Here is a 15298-nt window from a genome sequence, read left to right on the forward strand (position 1 = left end):
ATTCTCACACACTCATTCCCTTTGATTAACCCATGTCTGTTCTTGCGATATTTGTTTGAAATTTCCTGCAGTTTTCCGATTTCCCCCCCCCCCCCCCCCCCCCCCCTCCGATCTTTATCTGAGCTTGTCTTCCTTCTTCCTCTTATTGTGCTTTTTTATCGCTGCTTCTACCATTTGTTATACTCTAAACCTTCCTATCTTGAAATAGTCTTTCCTTCCCATTCTGTCAGGTAAGTCTTCTATGACCAAGGGTTCTAGGCAATTTTTTTGGAACTCTCCCCATTTCCCCAAGTTTCGCCAGTTCCTTTCCTTCATCCCTCTTCCTTCCCTTTCAAACCTTATGCCAGGAGGAGGAGCGACTGGTTATGAAAGCTTACACATTTCCTTAATTTTGGTGTGTATTTTTTTCTGCTGCAGCTTGGTGAGTAGAATATATTTTTTTAAATTTTTTTTTCCCTATCCAGTTATATTATCTTCTACGTGTTTGCTTGCCAAATACTTTTACAGTTCATTGTTATGTTTAATACAGTTGCCCTTTTATTTCTGTCAGTACCTCATGTCCACTAGCATATGAACTTTTGGTACATCGTAGATGTCATCATTGCAAATCAATGCAGCAACTAGAATTTCCATTCAGTTGATTAATTGTTAAAATTTGTCTAGTAATCGTGGCTCTTTTCTGTACACATTATCTTAAATTTTCTACTGTAGGGAAAAATTGTGTACTCATTTATGCTTTATCTACAAAAATGTGGGCGTGTCTTGTTTATGTATGTGTAACAATGGGGTGATTTTCTTTCATCCAGATAATCGGAAGTTTCTGAGGAGTACCAAAAGTTTATTTGAAAGTCAAGTCTCCAGCAGTCTTTCCATTTCAGACCTTGTATCACTGAGTATTTATGATTGGTGAGACATTTTTAAAGAGTTTAACAATCACAAAGCTAAGGCAGCTGCTTATGACTAGACTACATAGGAGACAGAGCATCTTAGATTGCTAAACCTTGATCTGAATAAATTTGATGCAATTATTTAAACATTGTGTAAAAATGCCTTTAGTTTGCATTCATTGAAGAATCAGAAACTTCTGAAAGTAGGCAGTAGTCATTTGTGTTCAAATTCTTTCGCCAATCGCAAGGATATTTTTCAGTGCATGTAATATGAGCATTTTTTGCTTTGTTTTATAGGAGACCCTGTGAACCACAAGGGCTTAGAGCAACTGTCATTGAGCCCACATAAAATTGACTAACTGAGAAATCTGTGAAACAGATTTTTGTGAATTTTCATATATACAGTGTTGACCCATGGTACATTCACACGATCAGTGATGATGTGCTTTAGGCCCTCATGATCTCAGCACCTTATATACAGTATGGACATTAATAAAACTGACAGGGACAGATTCCTGAGTGAATATAGAGAAAAAAGGTCTTTTGAATATGTGTCTGGAAATGCATTGTTGCCACTATAGATGGTGCTGATGAATGACAGTTTCTATGACAAAGTACTGTCTGTTCTTTGTGTGTTGCAGGCTGTGTGATTAATGCAGTGTACTGTAAGCAGCAGAATGGTCTGGGAACAAGGTGGGATGGTGTTTGTATACTGCCAAGCACATGAAATCACTCAAGAGGCAGCATGTCTTTACCAAAACATGTACCCTCATACACTCACAGACACTAACCACACCACACCACACCACACAGCGTTTCAGGCCCGTTTGGGTGTTCATGTGATCATGAGTCCTTTCAGTCAGACCATTATGCAGGGAGGTGGGATACCGTGTGTATACCAGATTTGGAGCTTGCAATAAGATTTGTCTCAATATCCTGTAGAACTCGGTTCTTCAAATCTAGTGTGCGCATAGTCCACTGCCTCCCCTCCCTGCACATTTGTCTGTCTGAAAGGACCCATGATCACACAAATGCCCAAAAAGGACTCGAAATGTTGTGTGATATGGTTGGTGCCTGTGAGCTACTTCTTTTCGTATAACTGTGCTCTCTCTCGACTATTTCCATCTGCTTGGGCATTCACGAACACCATTTCAGCTTGTTCCCAACATGAATACCGAACCAATCTGCTGCTTAAAGTATGCTGTGTCAATCGCACAGCCTGAAACACACAAGGAATACATGGCACGTGGTCAGAGGAGCTGTCATTCGTCAGTACAATCTAGCATGACAGTGATTCATTTCTGGGCACATGTTCGTAGGGCCTTTTTTCCTCCGTTTCCAGTCAGTTTGTTGATTTTGTTTATGTTCACCTCGTATATTTTTTAACATTATTAATATCTGCCATTGCCTTATTTTAGACAATCATTAATCCTGATACTATCTTTATTGTTGTATGTAATTTGGCATCAGTGTCTAGTTTCTACAATATTGAGGATTGTTGCATGTAGAGGTCAAGAGCAAAAATCTTCTGTGGGTTTGTATGTTACATGATTACCTTTGTTTACAGGACTGAAGACCACAACAACACATTAACAACATAATTTTCCACAGATAACTTGGATTTTCTGCGAAAAGGATTACATTTTTATAATACAGGGAGTTACTATGCATAATAATCAGAAGTTTCTAAATGAGTAATATGAATGAATCCTTTGATTGTGCAATTTCTATCTCTCTCTTTATTAACTTTTACCCCTTTTCCCAAAATTATTCTGCACCTAACAATGGATTCAAGAGCCAAAACTCTCGCTTTATGTATGTGCCTGTAGTAATCCAATAAATGTTACATTTGTAAATACAAAGTTGCTCAATTTATTATCCAGGTGCTTGATGTTTATATTCCAGTTTAAATTTTGGTTTACTTTTACTTGAAGAAATATGACAGTCAAATACCTACAAATTATGATTATTGGTTGTCATTTACTGTTTGTACAGATTGAATTTCCTGGATCGGCGGATTGCTGCTGGGATGCCCTCTAGCAGGGGCGAAGATTGGCAGCCATTACTTATGTACAGGAACAGTTTAGTTCATGGAGAAACTGACCAGCCTCCAGTTACCTCTAAACGAGCATACGGTAGGAAGAAGAAAGAAGGTAAATTATTTTTGAAGTATATAAAATTTTTGTAAGAGTACCTGCTGCTCACGTACAGAGTGATTCACGAAGATATGAAAATATTTTAGTATGTTATTCTACAAGTAAAACTAAAGAAAGGAGTTCGTGTTACCATTTGGTCTGCAAATATTTAGTTATGGAGTTATGATTAATAAAATATTTTGCCTGAAATTTAACAACTTTGCTAATATGAAGCCATTTCAGAACTGTGCAGGGTTAAAGTAAAGCAAGATTTCCATTTATTTTGCTGTTATTGGTCTGGTGAATCTAATTAAACATTTCCCAGATGTGTATCTGCAGTAGTTTAACAGAACATCCAGAGAAGCAAAGACATAATTTTCTAAAATTGTAATTTAATAATTACTTGTTCCAATTTGTTTTTTAAATTCCAGACAATTGCACGAAGTTTGCAACAGAAATAGTTGAGCATTTAATTTTGGAAAAATGATGGTAATAATGTTGACTGAAACACTACAAATGTGTCCAATAATCTGCTCTTATTAATACCATAGCATATGTGAATTCATGTTAAACTGGATAAAACAAAGCTCATTGTTAAGGAAGTTTTACAATTTCACAATACATTCACAATAAATACTCAAAAATGTCTCTGAGTACAGTGCATTTAGCTGCATGTGTATGAACAGATTTTGTTGCTCGTTTCAATTTCACAAGGTTGTTCTTAATTTTGTCTGTTGCATTCCTAATGCAAGCAAGTAATGCCTCTTGTGTATTGACTTTGTCCTGGTAAGCTATGTCTTACATCCATCCCCATACACAAAAATCCATTGGTAACAAATCGACCGATCTGGGTGGCCACAAACGTATAGCACCAAGCAAATCCTTTCTGGGGAAAGTGTCCATTTAAATGTGTAGTAATGGCGTTGGTGAAATGTGGGTGTGTGCCGTCATGTCAAAAATACATTTGCAATCACGAAGCAAGTGGAACATGTTCTAGCAAGCGGGGCATTTCTACTTGAAGGTTAGACATCCTGGAAAAATGAATGGACCAGTAAAGTGCATGTTGATGATACCACACCACACATTTATGCAAAATGACTGCTGGAAATCATGTTACATGTGGGGTTGCTTCAGACCGTATGTGTTTATGTAAATTGTTTATACAATCTCAAGTAAATTGCCTCATTAGTAAATAAAATGTATTTGTGTAACTGCCAATTAGTATTTAACCAATTACACAACTCCAAGTGAAGGGTAGGCTCTCACGGATGTAAATGATGCACTTTCTTGTTTATGGTAAGGATACAGATTATTGTATTTCAGCGTATGCCATACCTTAAATTGTGAAATGCATAGTCGTTGAGAGAGAAATTAGAGTACCGGTACCCAGGCTACGTTGAGCAGCATCCATATCGTCGTCGTCTTCATGTATGAGCACCCGTACTGACAATGAATGCTATGTAGAGAACCTGTCTCTTGTAACATTCGAAATACTCCACAAATGGTCCATGCATTCGGAATCCTCCAAGTTGGATAACGTATGCGATGTCCATTAACTGCAGCCGTAATGTTACCATCACATTGGCCATAAATGAGCTTCATATTGCTGTATTCCTTTGCTGTAAATTTGAAAGGCATCCCAACCTACAAACTAAAATAGTTACTATGTGGTTTCACTTAAATACACTGTTGTTATTATGTTCTTTCACTGAACAATACAGAAAACTAACTCATTTCAAGGTTAGGAAACAACTGAAACAACTCACTAACGGTTGTCTACAATGACGTAAACATTTTTATATTCTTAATGGAAAGTAAACAGATTTACTTGTATAATAATCTTTGCTTCCCTGGATGTTCTGGAAAACTACTGCTGATACGCGTCTGGGGCATGTTTTATTAGATTCACCAGACCAGTAACAACGAAGTAAATGGAAATTGTGCTTTACTTTAACCTCATACAGTTTTGCAATGGCTTTATATTAGTGAAGTTGTTAAATTTCAGGCAAAATCTTTTATTAGCCGTAACTCCACAACTAAAAATTTGTGAACCAATGTTTTTATGAACTTTTTTCTTTAGTTTTGCTTGTAGAATAACATTAACATATTTGCATATCGTAGTGGATCATCCTGTACAGCTATGTGACAGTTTGCAGTGCCTTTGCTAACAGCATCTATGTCAAGAAGTAGGACGACAAAATGTAAACCCTGCAGTGTGGTAGCATAACTGTCCTTTTTATAGAAGAGAATAGAACATTTCCGGTCTGAGAGAGTAGAGAGAATGTTTTGTTGTTGGTAAGGCTTTTACATAGCTACTTATGTATTGCACTTGTCATCAAGTTGATGGAAAACATTTGGCAGTCCATGTAATCTTGCTAATAAGTTTGACATCCCACACAAGAACACAGTACTAAAATTTATATTATACACTGCAGAAACATTATCAGAATTACACGCTTCAGAAATATTGGGTCACATTAACTTAAGCATTACCTTAGGGCATCAGCATTTTGGCTGGGTAAGCACATACAGACCACTTCCATTGCACATCAAATTGGCTATATATTGAAGTTCCCATTGTCAAGTAACTAACATCCAGAAACATGACAATGACATTTGGACTCGTATGGAGATCAGAAAAGTTAAATTAAAAATGTTAGGTTCCAATTTGATGATCTGATCCACAGAACTTCTACCATACAGCACTCATCTTTGTATCTCAAAAGAGAAATTTAAAATTTATTCTGAGCTTGAAACTGTCAGCAAATTTACAATGAACTGACTTCCTTGACATTGAGCATTTGGTCTGCAAACTGATCACTTTGAAAGTAGTTAACACTTTTCCTATGTGCTTATTTTGTTACAAACTATGGATATATAAATGGTAGGTGCATATAGAAGGGCCTTGATAAAATAAGTCTGGTGCAAAGATTGATAATATGATTGAAATATAGATACATGTAATGTTGAGCACTATGAGAATATAGAAGTCTTGGACTACAGTCATAAAGAGTCATAATTAGGATCAGTTGTACCACGGGGAAACGTGTGTGTGTGTGTGTGTGTGTGTGTGTGTGTGTGTGTGTGTGTGTGTGTGTATACCTGTCCTTTTTTCCCCCTAAGGTAAGTCTTTCCGCTCCCGGGATTGGAATGACTCCTTACCCTCTCCCTTAAAACCCACATCCTTTCGTCTTTCTCCCTCTTTCCCTCTTTCCTGATGAAGCAACTGTTGGTTGCGAAAGCTTGAATTCTGTGTGTATGTTTGTGTTTGTTTGTGTGTCTATCGACCTGACAGCTGTTTCGTTTGGTAAGTCACATCATCTTTGTTATTAGATATATTTTTCCAACGTGGAATGTTTCCCTCTATTCAAATGGAAATAAGGTAAAAGGGAGGATGGAGGAGTCTATAAATACTGACATGAAACAAGAGCTATTGTTTATTTTCAGTTACAGCACAAGTGTAACGAAATTACAAAGTAGCAACACCTCAAAATTATTCATTGAAATTATTAAATCCTTGGCAAGCAATTTTATTAATACATGGTAAAATGTAGCCCAAAGTTTCTCAGTGGAAACAAAAATAAGCATTGGATTATATGGAATATTTCAGTGATTCCAACATATTGTGACAGGCAATAATCTCCTCCTGTCAGTGTAATACCACAAGGTGCTAGGCCCAGTGAAACTGACAGCAGCAACAAATTTTCCCAGTATCGTTAATAAAATTTACACAAAGACACACACAGACATCCTAAGATAAAGGAATGATGGACGACAAAGAAATTATCCAAACTGGATTAAAATCAGTATATGTGATCTAAAAGTACAGACAAACAAATGATTGTAATTTCCTAAAACTGGATGATTTATTGAAGAGGAAGAGCTTCAAAACCTAAGCAAATCAACAATGTACTGGTCCACCTCTGTCTCTTATGCAAGCAGTTATTCAGCTTGGCACTGATTGACAAAGTTTTTGGGTGTTCCTCATTACAAACTAGTCTAGTGCAATGTATGTTTTATCAGTGTATATTAACAGGGCTAGCAAAACACTAAGAATAACCAGTACTCCAGCAGCGACAGCACTGTCCTGGCCTGCACTGACCACTACCACCATGCAGAGGTGCCGCTCAGTCACTTCTGGTGTACTGATTATTTTTTGGTGTTTTACTGTACCTGTTCATACAAAAATTTTCTGGGTGTGGTACCGCATCATAACAAATAAAACTATTATACTGTTCATACATATTGATAAAACGAATAACACACTAGATTAATCCGGAACCAGTCCATCGGATGGGTGTGTAAAATTACTATTTAAAAATCATTTTGTTTGTGAGGCAGGATGGCTACTCAAACTTAGAAGAAGATAGGGGAAAAAAAGAAGAATTCCAAGTATGAGGAGCAAGATGGCATTATAAGAAGTCCCTGATAAATTAAGGTTAAGCATGAGGAAAGGGGGGGGGGCGGGGGGGATGGAAGAGTGAGTTTTTGTTTCCTCTTGCCTGAGATGTACTGACCATCAGCAGTAGTTTGAACACAGTTTTTAAAACACATAATTTGTATGGAATTACATTCACATAATTAACACACTTTGGAATATTAAGTATTTTAAAATTTGTGATTTATAAATCTCACTCAATTAAATACTTATGCTATTTAAAAATGCAGAATCCCCTGAGATTTCGTGAAATTCCTGAAATTCTTTGAGATTTCCAGGTAAAATATAATTCCCAGTTTTTCCAAGTACTCCACAAGAATCATCATCCTGGTAAGAGGAAACAAATAGTTGTTTTCTGTCAGTTCTGGGCATTGTATGTGAGACGTGATAAGCAGGATTTGTTTGGACTGACTCCAGCTACATGTTGCAAGAACCAAATTGCAAATATCTGCCAAAATAACAAATAAAATGTAGCTGACAATCTGTAGGAGAGACACCTCGTATATTTCTAGTTCTTCTAAGATGTCAATTTTCTTGCCTTTGTAAATGGTATGTAATACCTGTAAGTTATCTTTAATGTTAGAAACAGATTTTCCATGACAATTCATATGAATAACTATTGCAGTTGTAATCAAATCTTTTAGTCTAAAGAGAGGGTGGCCATGTGTGTGTGAGGTGTGCTTCCTTATGTGAATGAATGTGTGTGTGTATGTGTTTTCTTTTCTGAAGAAGGCCTTGGCCAAAAGCTAAATGTGTAACACATAAATCATTGTGCCTGTTTGCAATTCACTGCGACATCGGTACGGCAAGTAGCAATCTATTTTTTTCCTTATGTTGTTGAACTGATAGATATGATAGGTACTTAATAACTCCTGAAAAATTACGTGAAGAATTCAGTGTATTTGGAATAAATATTCAGTACTCAATATGCTGCTCACCTACAGATAAAATTACACATTTGCCCAGTGCTCTGCCTATGAATATAATGGGAATCAATCTTAATGTGTCGTGCAGTAAAAAGTATCCTGTCATGCAGACCATAGTGACTTGCAGAGGATCAGAGTAGAAACAGTGATAGGTGGTTCAGCACATTTGGTTATAATATTCTCTCCCTCCCTTTACTCTGCCTCTTGGCTTTTAAATGACTTATGAATTTCACTGTGTACATTACCGTTTTTATCAATTTTTGTGTGTGGAAGAACAACATGCTCTGTCATTCCTAATTTACTTTTATGAGCTGTTATCATTTTTAAATAATGCACAGTTTATACCAGGAGAAAATTTTGAGGTATGAACATTAGCAAATCTTATATCTGGCCAAAGGTGTAGCTTATATCTCTTTTAATTGTTAGTTTAGTTTTGTCACAGTATGTATGTTGGAATTAACGTTATCTTTTTGCTTGCAAACAGTTGAAGAAGAGGAAGCGATGGATGGAGATGGTGAAGAGGTCACATCAGATCAGGAGTTCAATGTTGGGTATGTTATTTGTTAGAATTTACTACTTAAATAGGTCTTACGATTTTGGTTATGTAATAGTGCCCAAGTTGTTCTTGTCTGAAACAGTTTCCTAAACCAATTTTGATTTATTAAAGGCATATAATTGTAGATCCATATAGTTACTTTGGAAGAAAATACAAAGCAATTCGTCAAAATAAAATAAAAGTAGCATAGTATTGTAGTGAATGATTTGGGGGCTGTAGAGTTATAGGGATAGCAAGTGAATGGTGGTTGGTAAAAGAATTTAGGGGTAATTATGGTGGAAAGTAGTAGTTATGGAGACTTGAAAAGCCATGTGCAGATATGGACAGAAGCAAAGACATTTGACCATTTTTGGGAGGGGGGGGGGCAGTTGACAGAGAATAAATATAAAAATTAAAACTAGGAAAAGTAAGGTACCATGGTGGAAGGCTTTTGAGTTTGATTCTTTGGGTTTTGCTATACACATCACATATTAACAATTTCGGTACATACCATTTCTTTCCTTTTGAATTAGTACTGAGTTCTTTGGGCAGAAACAACAGATGCCAAATTTTATGTTTAGGCTGATAGTCTATGTGGTTCAGATTTTCCTGGCCTCCGCAAACTGGCTCTAATATGGGATCAACTGTAGGGCAGTTAGTTTTTAAAAAAAACACATTTGAGACTCTCTCTAGTCACCCAATTTGCTATACTTTGCTATATAATGAAACATTAAGGCACACAACGAGCTGCATCAGGCACCAGTTGGCTGCGCTTTTTGTGATAATTTTTACTATCTCAGTTGTTTGAATGTTCATTTAGACCATACATTATTTCAAAAGCATCACTACATTATTTTCTTTAAGTTATTACTTACCTGAGCTTGGTATCAGGATCATGAACTGAGCTCAACTCACAGACTACTACTTCCAGGGCATGGAAGATATTAGTAGCCCCAAAATTCCTGGTGTCAAAACTGTATAGAGACAAGCAGTGGGCCAACAAAGATTAAAGCAGTAGAGGGCTGAACACAGGGTAGGAACTTACAAAGCACTTACATGGATGTGGAGTGCAGACAATTTAGAACATGAAAAGTACATAGTAAGACAGTACTGAGACTCTTCCTAGTGCAGCCTACACGGCTGCCAACAGAGATCAGGAGGTGCAATATCAGCTACAAATTTTTGCGCACAGCATGAGCAAGACTCAGGTGCAGTTCGTCTGACTGTTGCTGCTGGAGTTCTATTCAGGTTCCATCCATGAAGTGTTAATGTTGTCTGTCTTTTCAGTGTTAGCTTTGGATGTTCAGAATGAATTGCACTTGTAATATCCATGTGATTGCTACCCAGCAGGATAGTTTTCAATCACTAATTGTTCTGAATGAAAAGGAGGGGAGGGGGGGGGGGGGGCAATTCTACCATCATCAGCCCACGTATGGGGTGGACCTTATTCCCTACATTCTTGATTGAAAAGGCTGTAGTAAATATGAACAAATACTACCACTTTGAAAACTTCTCCTTAGTTCAATATATTATTCTTTTTTTCCAGGTTTTGATCACCCGTTGGATGTACTACCATTTTCATGGGTGATGTGTCCACTGTAACAGTGGTGATGTGTTACAGTTATTGGGTGAAGGCAATTGCAGGAATCCTGCCTGACTTCAGTCCATTTTCAAATAGTGGTTGCAGATTGTACGATACACCATTCTACAACTGGACGGTACCCAGCATAGCTGGTAATCAAGCAAAACAAGTTGTGTGCCTACATCTTCTGCCATTGCAGATAAACTTTACGTGACAACTGTGATTTTTAGAAGTTAATCATAGTATTTGTATAGTTTGGACCAAGTCCACATGTTTCATTTCTGATCTTTTTGTTGTAAACAAATGCTACATCGACAAGGCTAGGAAATACTCTTCAGGAACTGGTGCTGAACATATGTGTGAAATCAAGCTTTAGGAGAGTGCATTTATTTTCGTTCCATTTATCCTCCTAAAGTGTTTAAAAGTTCCTCTTGCTAGCTTGTGTGATTGTTCCGTTGCTCTATAGCTGTATGTGGAGAATTATTTCATTTGACTAAATTGCAAACATAAAAATACTGCAATTTCAGGCCATTCTGTATTCGAAAATTGCTACCTTCATGTAGGAAACAATAACATATGGTGCCAGTTCTTTGAAACTAGAAACTTATCGATAGTGAGATTTGTGCCCTCTCTTCTATAGTGATATAAGACTGAGAGAAAAGCATGTAAAATAAATTTTGTACATGTTCCAGGATAGTGTATAGTTGGATATTTTTGTATGTAATTTGTCTTAACTGAAGCTTTTGGGTTGTTTGTTTTGAATGTGATGTTACTGCAGTGATCATGTGTTATGTTGTATATACTTAATTGTACTGTTCTAAAGAGATCCCTAAGTGTCAACACCACATTCTGAACATTACACAGACTGTGACAATTAGAGGAAGAAATCAAGTAAGAATATTGGAATGTATTTTCTTGGAACTAGGTGGATATTGTGTTTGAATTATCAGCAAATTTCCAAATACTAGGGACCACTGACACTATTGCCGGTACTCTACAGCTATTTCAACAAAAACTGATTTGAAATAGATTGAAAAATTTTTATTCTTGAAGAAGGAATTGGGAGGAATAATTTTGACTGAAAATTTGTAAACTGTACATTTGTGCTTTGCATTATAAAATTTAACAGTATTAGCTGGAAGTATGTATTTTAATGCACAATGATTATTTTGTTAGTGTACAAAAATTGTAAACGCTTTTTGTTTGACAGTGATTCAAACGACACAAATAAGTTTCTCTGTTCACGTGTGGCAAATAATATTTGTATTTCCTCATATTGTAGAAAGGAAAAAAACTTGATTTGTTTGTGTCACTGGTGGTGAGCAACTTGTAAGCTACAGGATAATTTCTTTATAATGTACGGTTTGTGTGTAACATACAATGTTTATGTGAAATTTTGTGTGAAAATGAGAGGTTAACTGAATTTTTTATTTTGTTTATAATGTTCATGCTAAGTGTATCATGCCTAGCTTTATTTCCGAACTTACAGAAATTTTTGGTATTATTGTGATGAGAAATATGTGACCATTTTTTGCCAGCCCCAACAAAAGTGGGTGGTTCCACTGTCTACATGAAAGTTATAAGTAAGTTTGTTCATCATATAATGGGAGTTTCATTGTTAAGACGTATTATTGGCTTGGATTGGAAATTTTAATTGCAGTGTTCAGTGTAGATTGTAACTGTGTTAATTTTTTACACCACACAGTTTCAGCTGTTAGCATTGTCAGATCTGTTGAAATGAAACAAAACGTATTACAATACAGTATGAAATATTAACTACAATATTTCAAGCCACCTAATGTAAACCCTGCAATTCAAAGTGCCTTGTAATTATATCATGCCTCAGCTGCAAATGTAGCTGTGGCAGTTTAGCGAGTAGAGAAGTAGAGTCCAGGCTGGAGTAAGGGGGAAGGTGGGAAATTTTCCTCATTAGATTCCCTACAGGGTGGCCCCAGGTCTACTATCAGAATGAGTATATCGGGGATCTTTCCCGGAGATTAAAGTTGTGTGGGGGCAAGGGACCTGCCACCCCTCACCCCTAGTGACTCAGCAGATGGAAGGGCTGCACACTAACTGCATTCAGGTGATAGTCCAGTCATGGTCTCACAGCCCAGGCTTTACTTATAATGTGCAGGTACCTATAGAAAGGTACATGTTTTATTCGCATGTAATCATGCATTGTAACAGTACATTTTGTTCAATTTTAACAACTCTAATGATGGCAATTGGCTGAAACTAATCGGCAGTGAATTGTAAAATAATAAATAAATAAAACCACAACAATAATGTGCCCAAGTGATTGTGGTATGTTACTCAAACTGTCTTCTTGGTCCTTCATAAGTTGCTTTCTTCCAGACTTCATTGATCATGTTAGCAAGTTCCTTTTCATGATTTATTACACACATTAGTTCTTTTGTAATGGTTGATTCTGAACCTGTTCTTCTTTCAGCTGCTTCTAAAATTGAGTTAACAAGAAAAATCCATTCCTATGCAACCCCTCTCCATATCTGTTTCATTAATTGATTATTTTAACCATTTATTTTGCACCCTCAGAAATATTGGAAAGAAAAAGTGTTAAGTTACTTAAATTAGGTGTATATGGTTATGTGAACAATTTTCCTCATGATGTTTCAAAACACAGTACGTTACCTATAAGAATCATTGCCCACAGAAGGCGTGCGGGGACTGCATTAAAAGGACTACATTGTTGCTCCTGTGGCTGAAAAAATTTGCATTTTGCATTATTCTACATGAAATGTGGTGAAACAATTCCTTTTTGCTACAAAGTGCGGAACAGCTACACATTGTACAGTTGACTATCCCCGAGAGCAAAGTCTGTGTCTTCACTTTAGGCCCCTACACTATCCAGTGGTCTAAACTATCATGTTGTATATCATTCACAGGCACAGGAGCTGATGTTTACTTCTTCTGGTCTTGCTGTCCATGCAGTACTCAAAGCCAGTCTTCCTCTTCTCATGAAAATGTAAGCCTATTTGCAGAGTCCCAGGTAGGAATCCATCAACACATTTGTTTAAGAACTCAGCTTCAAGACTTCCTCTTTCCATTTATAAGCTTGAGAGCAACATTGCTAAATAGTGCTAAAATCCTGTTAGCAAGAAAAATCCTTTCTTATGCAACATATCTCAAATACTTTGTCTGGTCCAGTAGATATAAAAGTTGTATCATTTGCAAAATTAGGACCTTTCTCAACTTTTACTTGAGTGATAACTTTTGAAAACACATTAGCATACATATATGGATGCAAATACTTCATCTGGGAAATCTCTCTTCGCCTCAATGAGTGATCATATGGGTAACATGCAATAGGCTAATTATAAAGTTATGTATAAGAATACATAGCTTAAGTGTGAAATTTTCATTCTTTTTTGTGAAACTGTGTGGAAAATCATGGGATGAGTAATTTGAATCAGATTCATTTAATATTTGTAATTGGATTGTTGTTAGTTGACCACAGTATTTTTGCACCTGGAAGTAATTGTGCCCTGGTCAACTTTCTGTGATCTTTTATCATATTATTTCACGAGGACATGCTGAACCACTTCTTATGATATGCACAACTGTCCAGAAAGCATTCACGTTCCATTGTTTTTCCGTTTGTCACGACTGTACTTCTTGGAAGTATCGTCACCACATTTTTCCGATAATGGCCTTAGGAGGCAAAGTGCAATAATATTGTGGTGGGGTAGTACATAGTCTGTGCTTACTGTTTATGTACAAAAATAACAAGACCCTAGTGAGCAGACTGTCCCCCCACCCCTCCTCTGTGCCAGCTATTCAATACAGTTTTACATACATGTACAGGAAGTAAAAACTGTTACTTAAAATGACATAATTTGACTTCATTGTGTGCTTTAGCAGGACTGATTGTATTGTAATTATGAGTATTGAGAGTTTGTTGCAGATCGTGCTTGATAGGCCTACTGTAGTATTTTATGTATATTTTTTTCATGAAGTAGTATGGTCCTATATGCAGAGAGAGAGAGAGAGAGAGAGAGTGTGTGTGTGAATGAATGAATGAATGAATGTGTGAACAACTGTTAGTAATTTTTCTGATTATTGTAACACAGTTTTTGTGTGTAAATATAATTTTAATAAAAGAAGATAAAAATATTCTTGTTTACTTAACCAGTAATTTGGAAGTGCGGTGTACCAATTTCATGAATTAGTTTGTTGATATTGTCTTGGTAATTATAAATACAGCAGGGGACTTCTAACATTACAGCTGGCACATGAGCAGTTTGGTTGATGTCATTTCCACAACAGATATGTTTCATCATGTAGTATATGGAGTGTCGGCATGACACTAGCCAGTACTAAACAATGAAAGTGAGGTCATGAGAGACAGTAAGTCATTTTAAATTTTGGGATATGTGAGCCTCACCAACACACTTTTCTTACACGGGGTATCAGGAAAGTGTGTTGTCTGCAACGAAAACCTTTAACCACCCTTTCTCTTTTAGTAGAACACACATGAAGCAGAGTATTTTGTCCCTGAAATTGAAGTATTAAAATTTGAGATTAACAATGCCTGAAATAAAATTCTTTGGTGCAACTGATATGCTGTAACCGACAAAAGTTTTATTTATTACATTTATTTTGTCGTAAATAGCTTTAGCTGCAGTAATGTGGTCAGTCTGCACTTTATTGATTCAAGACTGCCTCAGTGGAATGAAGGTCCATGTATTTCTCATAAAAAATGGTGATTGTTGATACTCACTGTTGAATAACAAACACTATAGTATCCACTATTCACTTATCTCCGAAGATACAAAAG

At 36.5% G+C, this 15298-nt stretch overlaps 1 protein-coding gene across 2 annotated transcripts in view; it reads left to right on the plus strand.

Annotated features, from left to right (window-relative positions):
* The window catches only part of LOC126336530 (cohesin subunit SA-1), a 141204-nt gene extending 126570 nt beyond the window's left edge, over nucleotides 1-14634 (plus strand). For both annotated transcript variants that reach the window (XM_050000342.1, XM_050000330.1), the window contains 3 exons: nucleotides 2883-3040; nucleotides 8871-8937; nucleotides 10468-14634. In XM_050000342.1, coding sequence (XP_049856299.1) covers nucleotides 2883-3040; nucleotides 8871-8937; nucleotides 10468-10474 — 232 coding nt within the window. In that variant the 3' untranslated portion in view covers nucleotides 10475-14634. The remainder of the gene's footprint in view (nucleotides 1-2882; nucleotides 3041-8870; nucleotides 8938-10467) is intronic.
* Nucleotides 14635-15298: the final 664 nt, after the last annotated feature.

This window comes from Schistocerca gregaria, chromosome 1, assembly GCF_023897955.1.
Source record: "Schistocerca gregaria isolate iqSchGreg1 chromosome 1, iqSchGreg1.2, whole genome shotgun sequence".
NCBI lineage: Eukaryota > Metazoa > Arthropoda > Insecta > Orthoptera > Acrididae > Schistocerca > Schistocerca gregaria.